The 24,518-nt window shown below is 38.6% G+C and overlaps 1 protein-coding gene and 2 long non-coding RNA genes across 9 annotated transcripts in view; 1 reads left to right on the plus strand and 2 right to left on the minus strand.

Annotated features, from left to right (window-relative positions):
• Positions 1-1,010: 1,010 nt before the first annotated feature.
• On the minus strand, positions 1,011-11,966 carry LOC139134123 (uncharacterized). Of its 6 annotated transcripts, none has more exons than XR_011552729.1 (5): positions 9,939-10,141; positions 7,407-7,455; positions 6,306-6,442; positions 4,438-4,552; positions 1,011-2,060 (listed from the first exon to the last, which is right to left on the minus strand). It is a non-coding gene; the product is annotated as an uncharacterized lncRNA (long non-coding RNA). The 6 variants fall into 6 exon arrangements; XR_011552728.1 differs by lacking the exon at positions 7,407-7,455 and having other exon boundaries at positions 1,011-1,403; positions 1,969-2,060; positions 9,691-10,141; XR_011552727.1 differs by having other exon boundaries at positions 9,691-10,141.
• Positions 8,606-24,518, plus strand: part of LOC139134122 (uncharacterized) — a 51,697-nt gene continuing 35,784 nt past the window's right edge. The window contains exons 1-3 of one of the 2 annotated variants that reach the window (XM_070701044.1): positions 8,606-8,839; positions 15,746-15,868; positions 16,656-16,820. In XM_070701044.1, coding sequence (XP_070557145.1) covers positions 8,719-8,839; positions 15,746-15,868; positions 16,656-16,820 — 409 coding nt within the window. In that variant the 5' untranslated portion in view covers positions 8,606-8,718. The remainder of the gene's footprint in view (positions 8,840-15,745; positions 15,869-16,655; positions 16,821-24,518) is intronic. The other variant, XM_070701043.1, reaches the window with a different exon arrangement.
• Positions 21,613-22,481, minus strand: LOC139134124 (uncharacterized). Its single transcript, XR_011552731.1, has 2 exons — positions 22,291-22,481; positions 21,613-21,823 (listed from the first exon to the last, which is right to left on the minus strand). It is a non-coding gene; the product is annotated as an uncharacterized lncRNA (long non-coding RNA).

Genomic DNA, 24,518 nt, shown 5'->3' on the forward strand with positions numbered 1-24,518 from the left:
TTCTGGGTGAATTGATAGGGTTTATACAGTACAAGAGTTACATACAATGTAAGTCAAATTCAGTTATATCAATTACCGTCTAACATTGCATCACTCCTAAAAATAACACCTCAGCCTAGAACAGCACAATCATTATCTGCTCATTCACACTGGCAGTACTTGACTTTAAATGAATGACCTACTACATTTCACCTGTGTACCAAATTTGAAAGCATGGCAAAAAGTACCACAAATTTGCAAATTTTGCCTTTAGTTCACCGAGTCATCTTCAGGTCACTCCTAGGAACCTGCACACCCAATTAGAAAGTAATGGCATACACAGTTTCAAAGAAGATTTTTTTGACCAAAAATGGCAAAAATTGCCCAAAAATACAAATATGCAAATTTTGCCATAATTTCGATGAATTCTATTTTGAGTTATCACAAGGCACCTGCATGCCACATTTTAAAGTGATCCAACCATTGGTTTAAGAGAAAAAGATTTTTTACTAAAATGGCAAAAAAAGAAATAAAATTCATTAAAAATAGAAAGCATCAAATATTGACATCAAATCTATATGTTTAAATGAGTTGGGCCCAAGGTACCTAATAACCAAATATGACAATGATCAGATGAGTAGTTCCTGAGTTATTGATTTTTGACCATTTTCGCCCTTTTTTCTACCTCATTTGCATATCCATGAGACTAACAAGTTCATTTTAACAACGGCACATCCAGACCATATATGGCATCACTACACCAAAAATCAGCTTAATACGTGCAGCGGTTTGTGAGTTTTTGCGTTGGACGGACAGACATCCATACATACATACATACATACATACATACAGACAGACACCTCACATACAGACTTTTTTCAACCATATAACCTCCCAATTGCCATATATGTATGGCAAATGGGAGCTAATAATAATAATAATAATAATAATAATAATAATAATAATTTATTCTCATGTCTACTCAATACAAATTATGGCGAAGGATACACTGCCGATATCATACAAAATTTCATGTGAGAAAAAGACTGAAAAATAGTTGCCATAGGCACTAATTGAGTTCAGCCTCATACTCAGAAATACATTAATTTTCAAACAGTGTATGAAAATGGTGACTATTCCATGATATCACAAAAAACACATTACGTAATGAGAAATAGCTGAAAATTACAGCCAAAAACAGCAAAATTACAAATCTGCATATTCATATAGGAAGTTTTGCATGAAGTAAAATTTGATATTTTTGATGCAAAATTTCTAAGATTTTTGACAAATCAGGAGATAAAACAATGTCTCATATATTTTTTTTTTCAACTGATGCATCTGCATCATTCTGGTCCACTCCTCTTTCGACCTGTTCTACTACTTTAGCTGTAACAGGTAATGGTTGGTACTTCCATGGTATCCTCAAAAACAAGCAATACACCGAGATCTCATTTATGACACTTATTCATGAACACAGTTAAGTAACAAATTATTGACAGCTAATCAAGTCATTCCACTAGTCTAGACCAACAAAAGTCTGGTCACTGGACGTAGCCGAGTTAAAAATACCGACCATTCATAAAACAGTTGTTGCAATATAATATGCTGACCATATTCATAGACTACAAAATAGCGTTGTATTTGTGTTTCATTAGAAAAATGGTTTACAAGTACAATACACATTTGAGTTGATCATCTCTAATATGCAACATTCAAGTCCAAAGCAACTTAGCAACACAAAAGTGTAATGCATGATATAATTTAAAAAGTAAATATATCCATTCAGATCACTTATTGGCATCAAATAGATTACTTTATGCACGGTCACTCGACCACGCTTCATGGAATGGCATGGAACTTATGGATGGAGTACTTAGTTCGATCTGTAAGTTCAATGAACATAGTGTATGCTATCAACAGTATTAAGCATAGTCATTGCAATCTGTATAATCCTTTTGGAAAAGGGTGTTACCCAAATCAGCTTACCATTTCAAATCCAGGGATTACCACAGAGTGGCAGGAAGACATTCAAGTCACTCCGTCCATCAACCAGTTTACTGAAGTGCTTCAACAGTATGCTGTAAAAAATGAACATTGATTGAAGTAAAAGACGCACTGCCAAGTTATTCATTGTTTTTTCAACAAATTAACGGAAGGTTGTTGGATATGTGCCTGTGCAAGTTTTTTGTTTATAATGCATTTTATGCATGATATCTAGATGCATCATGTCAATATAGCTACATGTCAACATACCGGAGACATTTAATATTTTATGATGTACATTATGACAAACGTATTTTAAATACCTGGGATACAGTGTTTACATTGGTCATATGGGTCTCTATAACACTTAATCATTTTGAACTACCGGTATCTTACAGCTGATTATTTCTAAATTTTCTGTCATATTTCAGTTACATTTCTTCAAAAGAGCTGAATCCACAAAGGATTATGCTGGATTCTATATTGGATTCTATTAAAATACTTTTGAATCCGGATTGAATCCATTGTTTATTCCAGTGCTGGATTCCCAGTGCTGGATGTTGATCATGGATTCCTCATGGATTCTACTGCATATTGCATTAGATTCTGCAATATCTCTCTGGAAACAGAATATTTTACATGGTGATAACATATATAAATGCAAAGTGAGAGAAAGTTGAACTTGTACATAAATAATGGTTTAATTAATTTAATTCATAAATATTTTTTGAAGATTTTTATTCAAATCAAGGAAATTTTATTTTCATTTTGCTACACTTCATCCTTGAAGAAATTCTGGATTTCTCCTCATGTAAAGCCATTTTAAAGTTTGTATTCTAGTATTAGCCATTCAACAGGTAAATTTGAGCTATACAATTAATTTCTTTATCTCTTCCTTAACCATCTTACATCTTCATAGTAAAGTAACACTCTCCTACACCTGAAAACCAAATTTGTTACCAGACAGATTATAATGAAATGAAATCTGCTTGTGAACCAAATATTAATGTACAGTGTAGAGCACCCCAATTCCCAAATTGACGATTTGAGGGGTGGTCAATCATAAAAGTTTATGCACATCTGAAACATAATTACTTGGAGTAAGAGGAAGCGGGTAAGACACTAATTCATTCTGGGTACGTCAAAATCGCAATGAGGATTTTGATGTAAGAAAAAATACAATTAATTCAGAATATGAAACCATGATGAATACGGTATTTTATTACAACATGTGAAAGCAGAACAGAAGAGAGATGTTTGACAGAAGAGAAAGAATGACAATGTAGACAAGGGACACGTATTCATGTGCTGTTTTATACTGCCACATATGGACTGCACTAAATGTGATTTACGTGTACCACTGAGATGGACTACTATGTCCACCTTCATGAAGAAAAAATGTCACACAAGGAAAGAAGAATATAAACTACTCCTAATGTTGACTGTAAATGTAAAGTTTGTTGACCTATAATTCATGTGAAGATTTTGTATGTCTTAACACATATGTTGAAGACAAGTTGACATAAATAATCAACGACAGTTTTCCTGAAGCTGATCTCGCATTAACTCTTTCCCTGCCAGAGAGTATCACTTCCCCATCAGCCAACTCTGTGAAAAGTGGTATTGAGCCAAAACAATATGTATTTCCACCCAGTTGACTTTGTCTGTCAACAGCTTTAGTCTAATAAAATCATGTTTACAGTATCCTTGATTTCAGGGGCCTTGAAATGTTCAATTTGTTGTTAAAATGCAGCAAATGGGACATATTGTGCTTCACTACTTTAACAAACTTGACCTGATGGTGAAATATGAACTTGGCAGGAAAAGGAGTTTTGTTCGGGGAGCCTGAGGGAGTTGACACCAAAATCAAGGTTTGAAGTTTTCAGTGCATCAGCTACGACCAAAGAACACCTAGGATGGGGTAGTCAACATAGGGGAAATATTGCAATGCAAAAGTTGACAAAACAATTTTATTTGCAGCCATAATGACGATTTGAAAACAGCATTCAAGTAAAAGTAAGCTAATAAAAATGTGTAGATTTTGAAAAAAGTACCATTGCATACTTCATAAAATTTGAAACATATTATTCACCAAATTTTGGAACGCATTGACCACATTCCAGACATTTCAATGACATATCACCAGCAGGGCTGTTTGCTCATGATGTCACTGTTCTCTGATTGATATGCATAAATAAACATTTGTCTGCAAATTTAGAGTACATTTGTGGAAATTACGCACATATGAAAGATGAAAATACACAATGAATTTACACAACTGCCAATATTATGACGAAACTAAATGAAATTAGAAGTCTTTCAATGGCTAAGAGTACAAGCTGCAACAATAACTGCCATCCTATGATGCAACACTGACTAAATTTATCTGAATGGAATCCTATATACATGTATATGTCTTGTATACATGTAGCACATATGCAGCTGTATTTGCCAATGGCCTTATCAACCTACCTATTAACTTCAGACCTATGAAAACCAGTTCTACCCGCCTGCCATCTCTGGTTCCATGTCTCAACTGTCAGAATGCTGTCTGGATTTTCAGCCGAAGGGTTTGACATCTGTTGTTCTGAGAAGATATGGCCACATAAACATCAGCTGTGTAAATTCCTGGCCGAAATATTAGAATTTTTAAAAACTATATGAAAAAAAGAATATTGTCCATTGTTGTATGCATCAAAACTTTTGAAATATGGATTGAAAAGTAATTATGTTACAATAATGGTAAATATTTTCTAGGTATGAAATGTAAAAGCTACATTGCTTGGAGAATAGGGTACAAACACATTAGAATCTTAGCTGAAACTACTGGCAGTGTCAAAATAGCAAAAATAGCGGAGTGACTTTACATTCTAGTCTGGAACAAAAACACAGGGCACTGCAAAATTTGAAGAAGTAAAAATTAATAAAACTTTGGAGAAGTTAAATGTAATTACTGTACATCAGACTTCGATCATCATGAGCTGGAAATTAAACAGGGTAAATGTTGTAATCCTTTCCATTTATGAGTTATTACAATATTAGAAGAAATTGCTGGTATCAAAATGATATCACGACAGGTCAAAGGTCATCCGGATGGCCCGAGATGGCCCGACAGTTCGCCGGCCGCTATACAATCTCAACCAGAATTTGAACTTGAAGCAAAACCATAGAAAAACTGCAGTTTCAAACAACCGTAACGCATTTTTCCAAGGCTGTAAAACCTTCAAAACACACTGTACTGTTGAAGCTGTGTATAATACATTTTTAAATTATACCATGGTGTACACTCCCCGGTGTACACTTAGCCCTGCGTACAGGTCTGTGTGTTCCCGGCGTGATACGGCCGCGGCCTCCCAGGCCGTATAACGCCGGGAACACACAGACCTGTACGCAGGGCTAGGTACACTCTGCTGTGTAAGTAGGATCAGCATCCGCGCCGCTAGCTGCAAAATTGTAGCTCTACGGTGAGGCGGTCGGTGAGTTTTGGTTTTTGCGACATCGCTCACCAGTAGAGCTACAATGCCGAAGGCCCTGTAGCATACAAAATAAGCACGCTGCACATGGCACGGCATTTTCATGTAAAATCCCACATATTTACTGCATTTGGTCGTACCGATTTATCACTACTGAAGACTAAACACTATACTACACTAACCTTGTCGTTTATGGGGTCTGGTATTAGCACAGACACGTCGATCGCGTTCCATAAACATTGAGCGTGTTTCTGGGAGCCGCCATTACCGGAAGTTGGTAATGGCGGCTCCAAGAAATGTTTTTGGAACGCGATCGACGTATTTGAACAAATACCAAACCCCATACACGACAAGGTTAGTGTACTATAGTGTTTAATCTTCAGTAGTGATAAATCAGTGTGACCAAATGCAGTAAATATATGGGATTTTACATGAAAATGCCGTGCCATGTGCAGCGTGCTTATTTTGTATGCTACAGGGCCTTCGGCATTGTAGCTCTACTGGTGAGCGATGTCGAAAACCAAAACTCACCGACCGCCTCACCGTAGAGCTACAATTTTGCAGCTACCGCGCCGCAGCCCTCAGAATTGAAGTTTGGGTAGAATCACAAAACAAAATTACTGCTGGAGTTTCGGTATATGTAGATAGTGTACACCACAAGTCACTTGTGGTTTATCCCCTGTGACACAGTTTCTGTGACACTGTACTGGGTGGTTGCCCGAATGCCCACACCAATTACCACACGCACGGTATAGTATACACGGAACACGAGCAACAGTTGCAGTGTGCGAGCTGGTTACACTTACAGACACATGCATCGTCCATGGCGTCCAGTCTTTATGTGAAAGTTTCGCTGTTCAAAATTACCTGCTTAAAACCGCGTAGGGGTAAATATTGGTTGCCGCCGACAAACTCGAACTGTCACTTCTAGTATCTAGTATATCACATCAGCATGGTGTCTCTGTGACCTTGCAGGGCTCGGTGACCGCATAAACGTTTGTTCACTGGAAAGGAAAGGGCAAGACCATTAGGTCACGGGGAGGGTCGTTAAGACGGGGTTGTTATAACCGATAACGTATCAAAACGTAATAAAAATTTACCTATAACGTGTCAAATCAACCGATAACATAGTGATGAATCGATAACGTAGTAAATATTAACCGACAACGTAGTAAGTTTTCCTTATAATTACCGATAACATATCAACAAATTTACCGATAACATATTAAATCAATTGATAACGAATTGGATCAAGTGATTCATGGCAGTAGATTCATGGGCCCGGGATAGATCTTTCCCCGATCGATCGATCAATCAATCAATCATTCGATCAATCGATAGATCAACCGATTGATCGATCGACGTATTGATCTATCAATCGATCGACCTTCCTATCGATTGAATTATTGAATGAATCGATCGACTGATAGAACGATATATATCGATGGATATATCGATCGATCGACGAATAGATAGATAGATAGATAGATAGATAGATAGATAGATAGATAGATAGATAGATAGATAGATAGATAGATAGCGTATCAAATCAACCAATAACGTAGCCATCTCAAAGAATAAAGATTCAAATCAACTGTTAATGCATCAAGTCAACCAATAAAGTATCGATCCACCGATAAACTATTAATAAATGGAAACTATCTGAATATGGATGAATGTTGTCTCTTTCGTTTTTTCAGTTACACCTTCAGATACTTGGAGTATACTGCTTCTGTACATGTGATATTACCTAGACATAACGAATCGAATTTCACATATCAATTTGGGAAATGCGAACTAATTAATAAGTATTCCTGCAGGATGAATTCAAGATACAACACACATGTGAGTACCTTTCGAGAGGACTTGGAAAAGAGTTTTCAACATGACCGATTATAAAATTTCGTTAAGTATAACGTTGATATATCAAAATGACAATAAGTCTATACAACATAACTGTCATCCTACCTTGGACTGAATTACAGGTAAATCTTGACTCATTATTCAATTGAATTCCCTATAATCAATTTTTGCAAGTAACTTGTGTAAGAAAGAGTCAACAGAGTTAGTTAACACGATTGGAACTAATTTGGGATAATTGGATGGTGAAGTAAGCAAATGTAAGCTCATCTGCTTTTCTTTTTAAGTTACACACTTAATTTTATGAGTAATTTGTAATATTGGAACATTCAGGTTTAAGGCACCTAACACTTTTGAGAAATTTGAAAAATATGAAGATCCAGTTATCCCAAATTTGTTCCAATCAAGTTAGTTGGAAACATATTGCTTTTTATCCTTTCTGTCGCGATTCGCGTCAAGTCACATCTTATGATTACGAAGACATCGCAAAATTATTGAGTAGTCGTACATAGTATAGTGCTGATAGAAAACAAAAAACCGCTTACCAGAGTTCACTCATACATTTAAATAAGGTTCGGTATATTAATCACTGATATGCTTACCTTTTTCAAATACACCCGATGGAGATTTTCGATAATATGAAAATCGTGAATTGTACCAGTATGAATACATCATTAAAATTCTTTGGTTAATTACTATACGCAGTTATTTCTATCGGGGACCTATCCATATGTGTGCGAAATTTGCGATGTTGGCTCTCGGTGATTGCGGCATTGCAATTGGTCTGTTAGAGCCAGAAAACAGTCCCGAAGGAAAAAGGGACTTTCATGTTGTAGCTGGTATGCAAAGCAAAGTATTCCCACGATTCGCTTGTATAACTTTTGTTGCAGTACGAACGACTAACTTGATCTAAATGTTGCTGCACTACTGGAACTGGTTATTGAAAGTTGTTTCTGGTCTTGATATTACAGCCATACTTTGTCTGAATTGTAGCCGATATAGATAAGCTTAGGCCTACATCTGCTTGAAGATGTGTATGAGAGATAAACGTCCTTGTGTAAAATAAATAAAGAGTCAAGAGGCTAGGTTAGGCTATATAGTCATGTCTTTTATTTACTCCGATCAGTCAGAGCATGAAGAAAAGGAGAGGAACTGATAGAGTAAACAGTGAGAAAACTCAATAATATTAGTAACGTCTGGTCCGCCTGTGATAAACCGTGATGCGAGGGAGTTCCTTTATGTGAAGCGCCCCCAACGGACGTTTCAAAGTTCTAGTTGGCGAGCATTGGCAGGTTAAAGTTCATACTACATCAAGTTCAACAATGCTTGGTGAATTTACACTGGTTGCGGTTAGACAAATTCTCAGAAGTTTATTTAACGATCCCGTGAAATAGTTTTGCAGCAAATTTATTCTTTGAAGATGGAATCGGCGGAAATAATGGACAAGGACTGTCTTGTTTCCGATTTGAAGCCCTTCGAGAGAACAACACGTTACGGCGGCGGCGGTGGCAGTGCATTCAGCTGCGGTGTTCTACAACAAGGTAAGCTTATGATCCACAGGCATTCGACTCAATGCAAGAAAACCGTCATTGAACCACTAAGAATTGTTGCCTCAGTGACGGATTGCTTGCATGAGTCGATTTCATGTAGTATGATCCATGTAGAGCCGAGGTGAAACGCAGTGCACTCAGTCGCTCGTGGTCTTGCTGCGAAAACGAGCCCTGCCACTCCTTGACGTGTTCTGTTGGGAGTAGGGCCCTAGGGCCTACCACTCCCATGACCAACCTACCCGAGCTCCGAGTGGTAGAGGATACGGATTCGCAGCAACTCGTGGTCAAGACTAGACGGCGTATTGGCAATACTATTGCCCCCTGACCTGCTAAAAGTAGTCTTTAGGGTCAAAAGGGGGTCGGTTTTTGGCCATGTACCTTAAAACACTACTATGGACCACAGGCGCACGACGTCTTTTAAAATCACTTGTCTGTAATTTTAATGTTGAAACATGCATTTTATTAAAATCTGTGCAAACGGAAATCGTGCGGGCAGCTATTGAGGCATACAGTGAACAGTGCCCCGTGCACGGCTGTGGCCACTCAGCTCTACTGTTAACGTTACTAATTTAATACAAATAGCGAATTTTAAAATCACTATACAATTTTAATGTCGAAACATACATTTTATTGATAACTGTGCGAACGGAAATCATGCAGGCAGCTTTTGAGACATACAGTGAGCAGCGCCCAGAACACGGCTGTGGCCGCTCGGCTGTCTTGTACACATTATTACTCAAAGGTACGAAAGTATTTGGAAAATAATTTTTAAATTAGACAAAATTAACGGTTATTGGCCATCCTCGAGATTCAAACTTCAACATAATCAAGGGGATACTTACAAAAATCGATCGATCGGCTTCCTAACTTGTAAAGTGAACATCGGCCCTATCTACGGCTGATAATTAGCGCAATGTTTTTTTACAGACAAGTCCCCTGCCAGCGCCATTTTCAAAGTGTGCAGCTTGAAGTTGACGCATGCGCATACTTTCCTTTTAAAACCAATACGTCATTGTTATTCGTACTGAGGAATAGCCTTCAAAATGGCGGTGTCACGGGAGTTGTCCGCAGGTGAAATTTAGCGACTTACCAGCAATCACATGGCCCGGTGTAGACTTGGTTCAAGTCTGTGATTTGTGAATGTTTGAGTGGAGTGAACGCAATGATTTGTATTTTGCTCTCATGTGAAACGCGCGCGTAAGTGGACGCGATGAGTAGGGTGAACGCGATGAGTGGAGTGAACGCTATACAGCGGAGTTTCACCCGGAATCACAGACTTGACTTTCTTGCAGGGTTTGCGTTGCTATAAATTATTCATGAGATGACGTTTTCTTTACTCATATTTATTCATAAGATGACATCACTAAATTTTACACATTGGGAGGAGTTACCAATTGACCCAAACGAGACGTGCATAAAACTCACACGGCGTTGTTGACAAAATGTCGAGTGCGGGTACGACCTCTGTTCTATCACCGAAAACGCGTGAAAATATCTGTGTTGTTTGTTGGGCCCATGTTACAAAATGTGAAAATCGTGGCCGGTTATTCAAGGATGGAAAAAGACACCGTCCTTACAGTTGTAGCCTGTTCTCTTACGTGCCCAAAGCGATGGAAATCAAAACAATGTGGAGCGACTTCGTATGTCAGTGATTTTCCGCTGCCGGTTGGTGCGCAGACGAACACATCTTTCCTTCAATGTAACTCTCAACAAGCTTTCTTTGGTAATCTCGCATGATTAGCGGTGGTCGACCGATCAGTTGTAAAACGCGGTTGATGTAGGAACTTGATGCCATTATTCGCCCAGATATAAAACGTACTCGATGTCTAGCTTTGCACGGAGATGACAACAAACTTTTTAATGCATGCAGAGGTTTATTAGCAAGCGTTCTTCTTATTGGCCAGAATAACGGCGGGGGCTGTCAATCATTTTGTATTTGCTCTACGTCACTGTGTACACAGTCCGTCTCACCGCCTGTACTTTGCAAGAAGTCCAAGTCGGTGAATCCGGCAGAAACTAACTCACTACTGCGCAGACTCAAACGTGACGCATTCAATCACTGGGAAAACCTGGCGTGAGCTGCCAAATTCCGGATAGGTTTGTACGAAATAGGAGAGACACAAGAGAAACTATTATAAATGATTTTATTTTTTTAAAATTCACCGACTTGAACCAAGTCTAGGCCCGGTGCAGTTTTTGTGTTTCAAGAACCCAGTCGATCGATTTGGTACCACGCATGCGACAACACAGAGAAGTTTAAATCCCCAGGGTTGCCAACAACGTTTTATTTTACGGATTTTATTTAAATTATTTTCCAAATACTTTCGTACCTTTACAGTAATGTGTACAAGATAGCCGAGCGGCCACAGCCGTGTTCTGGGCACTGCTCACAGTATGTCTCAAAAGCTGTCCGCATGATTTCTGTTTGCACAGTTATTAATAAAATGCATGTTTCACCATTCAATTACAGACAAGTGGTTTTAAAATTGGCCGAGTCGGAGTGTATACTATAAGTAACAGCAGAGCTAAACGGCCACAGCCGTGCACTGCACTGTAGTGTAGTGATGGGCACTGTTCACTGTATGCCTCAAAATCTGGCCGCACGATTTCCGTTTGCACATTTGTTAATAAAATGCATGTTTCAACATTAAAAATTCAGATAATTGATTTTAAAATTCGTCATGCGCCTATGCTATGGACACGAAGAATTGACACGAACGTGACATACGACTGAAGATAAGTGGACACACCATTGGTTACCGTTTGCGAGCTAGAGGGCTTTTCTTATTGGTTTTAAATAAATGATCATATGAGTGGACTCTCTAGGCTGTAACAATATTCAAATAAAATTCATCTGTGTCCACTAATCTTCAGTCTTGCCCATACATCATACACGATTGTGATTTTACATCTGAAGTTAGACATTCACAAATACTGGGTGGTAGTGGGGGCTGGAGGAATTCAAGGGGGTTGAAAGTTCCTAGGGTAGAAGAAAGGAGATTTGGTGGGATCTGAACACATTTTGCTTCCTAATTTGTTTTCATTTTCAGATTCCACAGAGTGGTTAGGTAATTCATTGAAAATGGATGAATAACATACCGGTATTATGATGTCTTCCAATGACTGTAATCTAAATAATCCGTTACACTCGTTCTCATCTATCATCGAACGCGCAACTTCATGTGAATGTTGATACATCTCATGAATTCATCAGTGTGTTTCCTTTGAAACTTCATGAGTTGATAAGGAACTTCCTAGGAAGATTTCGCCGCCTCAACGATGTAATTAATAATATTTCTACAGACTTCCAGACAGGTCGGCGCCAACAAATAAAACATGCTGGGGCATACAACACGCGTGCGCCACATTTATTTTCGCTGAGAGCATGCACAGTTGTCCCTGGAACGCTCCATGCTCTCCGCGGTGTTCGAGTTTTTCCAAACTTTTGTTGGTTTGTCCATGGTGCCGATGAGTTTTGTAAATGAAAATGTCATCAGAATTTGTGTTTAACGTTCACTTCCAATACTATGGTGCACAAAAGATAACATCCGTGTACATGGAGAGAGCCTAGTAAGTGAAAGTTTAAAATGCCGAGGTGGAACTTTAAAGGCGAAGATTTACGTTCAGGATGGGACGTCGCCATCAGTTTCGGGCAGAGAAACGTTCTTACACTTTTGTGAAATACGAAAGATTCACATTTCAAGAGAGAAAAAATGTACTCGAAATTTCCTTTAGAATCAACATCGCGCAGGTTCGTTTTGAGAGTCAACATCGCGCTAGTTCATTTCCTCACCCCGGCACAAATGTACGTGCGTGTAGTGACGATACTATGAATGATGACGGTCCCATTTTCAAATGTCATGTGTAACCACATTCTCTCGCAAAGAAACGACAAGCACCGGGAGTAATGTTTGCTATGGCATTAGCAGTCGCTAGTTCAGTGAACCTGTAGGCGAAATCTTGATGAGATCTCAGCTCGCTCTTTATATAGTTGAAACACGGCTCGCAAACGTTGAAAACATTATATGCTGACTGGTAAATCAGTCGAACCCCTCTCGCCTGCAATAGTCGTTGGAGATTTTGCTCAACATATCGGGCGTGGTGGAAACCGCAATTATCCATAATTACACAGTCACCTACGGCCAAACAAGGATTTCCAAAATTATCCGTAACTCGAACAGCCTCATCGAAAAAGTTCAATAACTCCAACCCGTTTGATGGTCCAACGATCACATCGCGTGCATCGGAATGATCGACACCCGTAGCACTGACAAGGATGTTGATCGCGTACGTAGCGTTCGATGCATGGCATGGCGTTGTATTTGAACTGCCGGTGTTCTGATTTCTGCGTGTCCAAAACGACGATTGCCTGTAGTTCTGATCACCGAAGACTCGTCAAACCAATGGATTTGATTTATATTGTAATCAGAAACAGTTTCTATGAAATCCAGTGTATATTGTCCGATAGCTGGAGTCATCGATTCGGCAGCAAGACTTGATATTTTCTTTCGACTCATGTTCAGGTATTCGGTTATCGCTCGGTGAATTGTCCCCAGCGATGGTACGTTTTCGGCCGTACACCCGTTATAATCAAGAAGTTACCTTCTGATTTCGTGCAAGTAAATACTTGGTTGCCGCCTTTTATAGAACTCGATATGTTGGAGAATGTTGTCGACAACTTTAGTACATTCTCGCGCTGGTCTATCACTAAGGGAGCCTGTTCTCTCGTATTTGCAGCAGATACTGTGCGCTTTTGATTTAGACACTCCGGTCGTCGATGCAATTTCACCATAAGAAACGCCTTTCAAGTGAAGTTCTCAGATGCGTCTTCGCGTCAGAAATGGTGTCGGAAAACCACGTTGCATTTTGGAAGTGTGTACTATACTGTGCACGGCAGTTGTACAATGTTGCAGCAACCCTCAACTTTGCCGCCCAAACTATTTTTGTATCCGCGATCTGTTATTCGCATTTTACTTGTCATATTAATGAAATGAAATTCGCGCACACATTTTACCGGGCTAAAACTTCGCCCATTGTTTTTGAACAATTCATACGAATCGCTAATGTAAAGGAACGTATTCACGTAGCTAGGAATATGACGTTCACGTCAGTCGTTTGCGTACAGTGTATCTTATGTTTACATAAACTTGTAAACTTGTCGCCAGCGCGGCGCGGCGGCGTCTGAAATCTTCGTAGGAAGTTCCTTATCAACTCATGAAGTTTCAAAGGAAACACACTGATGAATTCATGAGATGTATCAACATTCACATGAAGTTGCGCGTTCGATGATAGATGAGAACGAGTGTAACAAATCCTGGAATAATTTTATAAAACAAAACTAAAAATTGAACAAATTTCCAGAGAAATCTTGTTAGTGAATTGAGTATAGAAAGTTGAGGAGACAGAATGTATGAATTTATTCAAGTGTTATGTAGTTGAACTTAGTTTAGAAAGTTAAAGGCCCCAGTGTTGGTACCAGATTGTCTCATCAGAAAATTTACCCATAAGATTACAATGCAATTTTAATTTCAATGAAAAAAAAAGGCTATCACACCTAAGGTGACCTCAATAATCCTCTTACAGACTAGAACAAAGGCAATCCCAAGGATTGCCAAAAGGGCCTTTAAGAAGACACAACCTAGCATTTAATACTAAGTTGAACTTTAATAGGCTTATGCGTTGGCTATAAATAACTTACAGGGGGTACAGGGAAATTGAGGTGTCATTGACAGCTTCTCTCCAGTTTTGTTCATCAGCCACCGTAAAAGTTATCAATATTCTCTCTGTAGTGTTATTGTCATGAAAATTGCCCCTTTGTCCCTCCCTCCAACACTATCCTATTAGCATGCTTATTCACCCCTAACACCTGTTGGCCATCCCTAAAAATAATGGTACAGTCCATGGGGGTATCTCTTAGCATCATACTTGACCAGATCATGGATGTAAAAAATAGACCAGATCCAGAAACATAGCATTCAAATAACAGCAGGCCCGATAAAAAGTGGCTTAAAATACAAAGCAACATATCACTTTTATCAAGAACAGGAGAGTGAGACTAACAAAGTTTTATCAAACATGAAGTGAAGTATTTATATTTCGGTCAGTCATCAAATAACTTGCACAGCAGGTCACCGTAGGCAGCTGCAATTGACTTAATGATCCATGCATGAGTTCAGTATGATAAGAATAAATTTTTGATGGCATGGTAGCTGCTATTGCAATAGCATGATTCTTGTTATCCCATCATCATACAACACTGCTTGTACTTTGAGCAAATTTTGCAAGCAAATAAAGCTAAAATATTATTAAGTTAAATAAATCTGAAGGTATTGGTATATTTTGTTTGAATTGGATAAAACACATTACACAAATTTCGATAATATTACGTCTAGCTCTGTGCATGTGCTGTAGCGGGCAGCCGCCTTGTATCAAAGTCACTGCTGTTGCATGAAGTACACTGCAGGGCACTGAATAGTTACATGTATTCTCAAAGAGCTGATGCATACACAGCATAGCAGACAAAGCTGCTAAGCTATCAACACCTCTAACAAAGAGGATATTCTAAAGAAGTTCTCATCCAAAATCCATCTACCATGAATTGTTACTGTGCCGAAAAGTACATGGCTGTGCAAGCTTATAGACTCAGCCCTAGTAGTATATTTACTTACAAAACTATCTTAAAAAGTTTTAAGGTTTACAAGGAAGGATCAAAGAAGTGTGCCCAAAGTGTTGAAATTATGAATGTTTAGATTCCAGCATTTTGTGAAACTCAGTTTGTTTCAGTTGTTGTTTGTGGAGTTTCTTGTTTCAGTCAGGGAATACATGTATCATTGACTGGAAGTGGCAATTGTTACTCCTTGGCTTCTTAAGATTTAAACATTTTTTTATTTCTTTCAGAGTGTTGTGCAATTTGCAAAGCTCTGAGACATTTTAATAAAATGCATGAGTTAGTGAAGCCATTTGAGACACTGACTGAAAAGATGTGTCAACAATATCAAGACAATACATTATCAATGAAAGGTAAGTTTTGTTGTACAGGGCAGATGTTGAGTATTGTTTAGTATGGTATGTATGTGTGTGTGTTTATTTGGGTGTATATGTGTGTATTTGAAACAAGAATATGCCACATGGCACACACGTCTACATCATTTTGTTTTGTCAATGCAGTGTTATAATATGGCTGCCATTTTGTCATGCACAGATCTTTTTCATGAACATAACTCAATAGATTTCATTCCAACTTTACTATGAGTCTGACAAGAAAGTCACTAAACCCTAACATATTTCAATATTCGTTTGGGTCCCTGGCTTTGTTTGTACTGTTGTCAAGGTTTAACCTATTTGCTTTACATAAATTTGACAAATAACCTGTCCCTTTTAGGAAATAGACTCTTTCCTCAATGCTAGGGACTCACCAGAAGTTTGCTTACACATTCATAATTACATACACAAAAGTTTGACCTACAAGTATCAATAAAAGTCAATACTTTGACCTACAAGTATCATTCAAAGTAAATTCTCTGGAATGTTCGTTGACTGTCTACGCAGGGTGTGTGCAAAGTCTATTTTGCAGGTTCATGGACCAGTAGCCCCTTTCCTGTGAACGTGAAAGTCATCACACTAATTTTGTAAAATTTCTGTCATATAGCTTGTAAAAATGTTTCTAATTTCTGACAAAATTAAGCGGTCAATTGAGTGATCTGCATTGTGTCAAAAGTTTACATCTCTCTGTCCAAAGAGTGCATTATGGAATCTTGTTACTACCATACTCTGCTGAACTGTTTTGTACTAATCTCCCTACTAACAGATGCATCAATAATTGTACGGAGCCTTGTGCTACGTGGGCTGATTACATTGGAACATGATGTGTCCGACCAAGAGAACAGCAATGAACATGTGACTCAACAGCATGAGGGCGATCATATTGAACACCGGACCACTTTGCACAAAGGCAATGATGGTGAAATCAGCAGTGAGTGTGATAAAATTTATATGCACAACGGCAATGATGGAGCCTATAGCTTGAACTATTCAGGCACACAATCAAGTGAATGCAGAGAATGGGTTGAGACCTTCTCACACAACAGGAATCTCAAGGGGCCTGCATCGATCCATTCTGATAACACACCATTCAAAGGCAAAGGATGTTGTAAAACATTAAATCAGAATGGCGATCTTGAGACAAATATGTTGACCAACTCATATATCAGACCAAGTGAAAGTAAAGAACGTGGCCGAACATTGACACGGAAGTGTTATCCGGTCAATGCTGATTTCAAACAACTTGCATGCAAAGAGTGTGGTGAGACATTCCTACTGAAGCACAAGCTTAATGTACATTCAATGACCCACTCAAAAATCAGACCGTACAAGCTCCCTCTATCACCATACCAATGCATTGTGTGCAGCAAAACATTCAGACACAGCAGCAGTCTCAGGAGACACATGGGTATCCATTCAAATACCGCTGTAAGGCCACATGAATGCAGTGAGTGTGATGAAAGATTCATACAGAAGTGCCATCTTAAGGAGCACATGTTGACCCACTCAAATATTACACCACATAAATGCAAACAGTGTGGTAAAACATTTACAGCTAAGAGCAGTCTTACAAGGCATATGATGATCCATTCTGGTGTCAGACCACATGAATGTAAAGAGTGCGGTAAAACATTTACAGCTAAGAGCAGTCTTTTAAGGCATATGTTGATCCATTCTGGTGTCAGACCACATGAATGTAAAGAGTGTGGTAAGACATTCACACAGAAGGCTAATCTTAAAATGCATATGTTGACCCACTCAAAGATCAGACCACATAAATGCAAAGAGTGTGGTAAAACATTTACAGCTAAGAGCAGTCTTATCAGTCATATGTTGATCCATTCTGGTGTCAGACCACATGAATGTAAAGAGTGTGGTAAGACATTCACACAGAAGGCTAATCTTAAAATGCATATGTTGACCCACTCAAATATTACACCACATAAATGCAAAGAGTGTGGTAAAACATTTACAGCTAAGAGCAGTCTTACAAGGCATATGTTGATCCATTCTGGTGTCAGACCACATGAATGTAAAGAGTGTGGTAAAACATTCAGCCAGAATGGCAGTCTGAAAAAGCACATGTTGACAACCCATTCAGAGATCAGATCACATAAATGCAAAGAGTGTGGTAAAACATTCACATACAAATCCAATCTTGAAATGCACATGTTAATCCACTCAAATATCAGACCACATGAATGTAAAGAGTGTGGTAAAACATTTCAGAGAAATGGGAGTCTAAATGAGCATATGTTGATTCATTCTGGTGTCAGACCGCATGTATGTAAAGAGTGTGGTAAAACATTCACACACAAGGCCACTCTTAAAAAACACATGTAATCCACTCAAATATCAGACCACATGAATGTAAAGAGTGTGGTAAAACATTTCAGAGAAATGGGGGTCTAATTGAGCATACATTAATCCATTCTGGTGTCAGACCACATAAATGTAAAGAGTGTGGTAAAACATTCACACAGTTGGGCAATCTTAAAAGCCACATCTTGACCCACTCAAAGATCAGACCACATAAATGTAAAGAGTGTGGTAAAACATTCACACAGTTGGGCAATCTTAAAAGCCACATCTTGACCCACTCAAATATCAGACCACATGAATGTAAAGAGTGTGGTAAAACATTCCCACGGAAGGGCCATCTAAACACGCATATGTTGACCCACTCAGAAATCAAAGCACATGAATGTAAAGAGTGTGGTAAAAGATTCACACAGTTGGGCAGTCTTACAAGGCATATGTTGATCCATTCTGGTGTCAGACAGCATGAATGTAAAGAGTGTGGTAAAACATTCACTGAGAAGGGCAATCTCAAAAAGCATATGTTGACCCACTCAAAGATCACATGAATACAACAGCTCAAATATCTGAATGTATAAACACAAGCAGATATGAACTGAAATGCTCGCGTGTTTCATTATATATTGTTGTTATGTGTTAATTTGAACCTTTGCCACCTCTTTGCAACTTCATTGCAAGTGTTTGATCAACATAATGAACGATATTCACCAAAGATTAATTCTAGAGGTCATTAAGTATTCAAATATGTAATTAGCAGAAAATAAAAATACTTAAAGGCGCCCTTCTCAATCCAAGGTTCTCGCATTAGCAAATGTGTCAACAGCCCATTAGCAGTTTGTCATTCTTTTGTTTTCCATTGAAAATTTCATCAAGTGAATAATATTTATAATAGATAAATCTGATAATTGAAGAGGGCTTTAATTTCTTTGACTGCTGTCATTGTATCACCACTTATATAGCAAGCGTAATTGCCTTTGGTCAATGCCTTAAAGCTTTATATGCCAAACTGCTCATTAGGTATGCAAATTATAAATTAGCCGACGTGAAAATGCAAAATTACTTTCAATTTTGTTATAACCTGGTATAATCATAAATGTACATAGCATGTTTTGCCAACTTTTGTCCACATCCACCAAAAACTAATATGTTCTTGCCATGTGCTAACTGAATCTATGTACCAGATTTGATTCTGATCTAATGAACTGTTTTGAGATACACTCAGTGTGACAGTTTTTGGACATCCTCAGTTTTGGACATTTAATGATATGCTGTTCGTTGTACACTCAGTGTGACAGTTTTCGGACGACCTCAGTTTTTGGACATTTAGTGACATGCTGTTAGTTACACTCACTTCGCTCCGTATCGATAGCGTTTTACAGGTCATGTGACCTCATATTAAGTCAGGTGACACTGTTGTCCCGTTTTCGATAGTTTTTTTTGGTAGAAGCTATTGAGTTCGCTACGAGCGGCGGTCACAAATTGTCGTCTGACACCGCGTCAGTGATACTGTCAACATACTGCCGTCAGGTCAAAGTAACTGAAATTTTGACTAAAGTCCTGATTTAGCATTGAAATTTGAATGTGGGGAGAATAATGAATTTTAAAATATTCTTTCCATTGTTTGCTACGATTGCATGTAGTTTTAACGAAAACTGCGCAATTGTTTAGAGAAAAAAAGTACATTTAATGAACGTAAGAAGTGTACAAGTTTTCGGACAGACAATATTTAGCATGTGTAAACGTAGTAAGTGACTTACCGCGTAAAAAACTTGACAGGTAAATAATTCCATACGATGATATATACTCGCTATTTTTATTAAATAATGCCTGTGCGATACTAATACAAACAAAGTATGCAATGGAAACAAGTAATACTCACTGAACAAACTTAGCGAAGTTAGCCACACCGTATGATACAAGGTGCCGAAAGCAACACACACACACGTCTGAATGCTGGGGTGTAATTTGAACAGCGCCCTCAGAAAAATAGCCTCGTTTTCATTTCAAAACAAAGATCGCAGTAGTATGCAGGGGTCACACAAGCATGGGTCGCCTAAACATGCCTACATTCACGCTATACCGCGGACCTGAGTGAATGTTATAGGTAATATGTGTTTTTTAGGAATTTGTTTCTGATATAAACAGTTTGTCATGTAAAAATAAACCTACCTTCAAAAGATTGTCGATGTGTATACTGAGTAGTTTCTGTTGCATAACACGATTTGGGTCTGTCTATGAAGGAGAAACGGGGCTAGTAAATGGTCTTCCGGGTCTTGAACACCAATCAAATTTCAGCAGTGTCTTTTTCAGTAACAATTGATTGTGTATACCAATTTTTAACTTCACAGAACTATTTTACTGGAAATGGTACACTTTTCAATAGACCCTTGGCGAAACTTCGTCTAAAAATTTCACCTATGAATGCCGTTTTCTAGTACTTGATACAGTGGGCATTATACATTCACCACAGATTAGATGGCCTCTACAAACGAGAATAATTTTATGTTAACTACAACTACAGTTCTTTAGTATATTTTTTTCTCAGAATTTTAGAATTTATAAATTGTTTTATGTATCTTGAAGTCTGTTTCTATAAATAGGAAAATGAGAGCAACTTTACACATCGTTTTCTACCTTTGATAGTGATGCGGTATATTGATTCGATCAATGTGGTTTAATGATATGGAGAAACATGAGACACCGGTGAATCAATAGTGCTTTGACCCTGGTCATGTGATCTGGGTCCCCGGGAAAGAACCGGTTATGTGTTGGAGCTATTTATCCCACATGTTAATTTGATAGTAGCGATTGTTCATCAACTAGAGATGCTAGTATGGATATGTTGTGGTCTGAACTTTGAGTGGTTTGTTGGTCAGACCGTTCGTGTTTATTTTATCCTCGTGCTTGATTTGTGCCTGAACGAGGATGTCTCTTAAGTTTTTATTCCTTTTGTATGCTATGATAGGTTTTTCTGGAAAAACTTTGACCAGTGTTTGATCGGCTTCTATTATTTCCAATTTTTGTTAGACATTGTTTGTTTGCCTGGTTTTGATGAATGGACTAAAGGTCGTTGTGTAAACCAGTTTTGTTCTTATGTCATATTCCTCTTATCTTTATCGGTGACGTATCGTCGATGGTTGGTGAGATTAACATCTTTCTTTATACGAGATATATCTTTTTTTTTCTATAATCTTGTTGTTGAAGTTTGCGTGTGAGAAAGTTGACCTTTTCAATGAAGTCCATGTCGTTGTTGCATGTGCAAGCATATCGGAGAAGTTCACCTTTAATGAAGCCTTTGAAAGTGCCGCTCGGGTGACACGAATTTCTCAATAAATATTGGAACGTGTCGGTTGGTTTTGTGTTGGTTAAATTAAAAAGAAAATTAATAAGTTCTGAATTCAATATACTGCAAAGACAACAGCTTTATTCTAAATAAACCTGAAGTTTGATCAATACTTAAGCCTCAGAGACTTGACTGCAACAAACTGAGACAAATCAGACACGAAAATTACGTCAAAAAAGTTAAAAGTGAACAACCATGAGGTCACATGCACAAGTTTTTCTATGGGAAGCCCCGGCTGGAAGCTTCGAAGCCATCCTCGGACTGTGATGACCCTGAAAAAAAAAGAGGAAAATAATTAAAAACAACTGTGACACGAATTTTACGTATTACAACCTAAAAGTGTCACTTGATGATAGTTTCCCCCAAAAAAGTAACATTTGACCTAAAAATACGCACATTTTTGGGATTTATTTCACTATGAGCGTATGCGAGTACACAGTGTACGTGTAAACGTACAGTACACTAATGTTGATTTGGCGCCATATTGGATTTTAGCGGCAAAACACAGCGGCGAACTTTGCCGCCCAACATCAAATTCCTGGCATGAACAGACAAAATTCTGCGGTAAAAAGCTAATTTATAGTATAATTCCACGAACTATGCTTGATTTTGGGCCTTAATTTCATGCTACCGTAGTTGGTACAGCAACACAAGTCCGCGCTCGACATATAACATCGTACTATGAAAAATCGCAAAATTCACTTTAATTTTTCAAACAGAGCCCCGAAAAGTCACTTACCTTCTCAGAAAATCCAATTGAAGAGATGAAGTTGGTCTCCAATGATAATTATCGGCAAAAAAATGAGGATTTGGGAGCGACTGAAAAACTGTGTTAGCCAGCCAACGGTCACAGTGTAGACTGAGTTGCTGAGTGCCGTTCGAAAGGAAATGGCATTTGCATATGCAAATTGCACCCCTAGCGTTCAGACTGCACAGATACAGCCCGTGTCCGATATCTAAGCGCTATACACACGTCGAAATATAGTTGAGTCGTCCATGGATTAAACATAACTAATTATCATGAAATATTCTTATATACAGTTTTCTGAACACATCGAAATTAAAAATCGGTGGTTTGAAGTTTCAAATTATCAATACTTAGCTCCTCATCACATTCCAAACACGACGTCCGATTTCTGGGATTGCAGTCCGATTATTACCCCTTCAACTTGGGGTCAAAACCTTGGCAACTTTGACCCCGAAATACCACTCCCGTCGTGTCAACTGAGTTTGAGGATAACCACAATAAAGTTTCGAAAGGTATGGTGATAAGATTTCGTATTGCTGGTCATTTACGAAACGACTTTGGGCGAAATTCACTACCCTGTCCGAAAACTGTCACACTGAGTGTACTCACTTCGCTTCATGTTGATAGCGTTTTACAAGTCATACTACCGCATAATATTATATCGGGCTCAGCCCTTGGTGTTGCGCAAGGGGGTTAAGATTGACAATGTTATTTGTATTGATTCATGATAAAATAGAATTAATTGTTACTTCATATATGTCTGTGTGACAACTATGCCCAGTTTCCCTCTGATGAAAGCAGTTCACGTACGTACATGACGTCAAACCCTGCAGCAGTGCAGGTATAGATTTTCTGTAATGTGTAAAATTGTTGGTCAAAAATTGGCAATTTTTACCATGATAACAGCCTATTGTGTTAAACAAGGGACGTATTATGCCATCGTTACCATTGCAATGGTAACCGCACTGCCCACCTTCCACTTGCAAGCTGAAAACTTTAGCGTTCCGTCTAAAACTGGCAATTTTTGAATCTAGTTATTGACGCAGGGGGCGCTTTTCTAAAGTCAATCCCAGCATTCTTTGCGTATGCCCCCGTTCATATGAACGACAGTTTTCTCCCTTTATTACTCCTATATAGTAAAATCTTTTGCCGGTGCACGATTGTAATCTCGTTTCTTATTTTGCCCCGTTCTCGGGCTATAGGTCGAAGAACGGCGTGATTCTGGGGCTCCAGGTTCTCTACGATTTCAGGAATACGGTGGTATACAAATTGTGTGATAAAAATCCCGAAATTTGACTAAAAATGCGATTCTTTAAACTCCCGTTTCAGTCTCGCGAGAGAGATGAAATTCTATTTATTCCGTCAGTCGTCGGCACCCCCGTTGGAGGTTCCGGTGGTAAATGGTTGATTTACGCGATTTTTGCAAAACAAAATTGGAGTCGGTAACCCTTAATTTGTATGTATTAAATTTAGAATATTTTCATGCGCTAATTTCTTCGATTTTCGGCAGAAATTGCACTTTTCTGTATTTTTACTCGGTCGGTCGAGAGCGTGAGTGACGCTCTTCCATTTACTGCCTGACACCATTTCGAACGCCATTGATACGTGACCCCCGTCGCTTACCCTATGCAGTCTTCTGTGCTTTTATGGTGCAGAAGGAAAACAAACAAATGGCTTAGAATTGGCACATCTTGATTGATTTAACCTCTAAGGTATATTTCAAATCTGTATGTTTATCAATATTTCGCAGTTTGAATGAAGAATTACCTGCGCCTAACGACGAAAAGTATAAAACTCGACATGTTACGAGTGTATCGGTGTGCGCCCCCCTGGCGTGGTATTACCATAGGAGTCATCGAACTCTAAACAGAGTTTACGCGCGGAAATGTATAAAATTTGCAGACGGACAAGCGGGAAGTTTTCGTATTCTGCGCGCCAAACATCACAAGTTTACTGACCCGGTGACCTGCTGAGGTCAGGTGTTCAGCGGGGCAGCGGAGCGCGGAGCTAGCTACGTCTGCGGTGGGCGGGGATACATACGCAGTTCTGCTGTCGCGTGTCGGCTTTCATACGACTACTGAAGTTTTCAAATTCTGACACAAAATGTATTATTATGCAATGATGATTATATCTTTGCATTTTTCACAAATATTTTCTAACTCTTGCTGACTGGTCATGTACAGTACGCGTTCAATTACCGTGTAACGTACCGTATACGC

The sequence above is a fragment of the Ptychodera flava genome, chromosome 5 (genome assembly GCF_041260155.1).
Source record: "Ptychodera flava strain L36383 chromosome 5, AS_Pfla_20210202, whole genome shotgun sequence".
In the NCBI taxonomy this organism is placed as follows: Eukaryota; Metazoa; Hemichordata; class Enteropneusta; family Ptychoderidae; genus Ptychodera; species Ptychodera flava.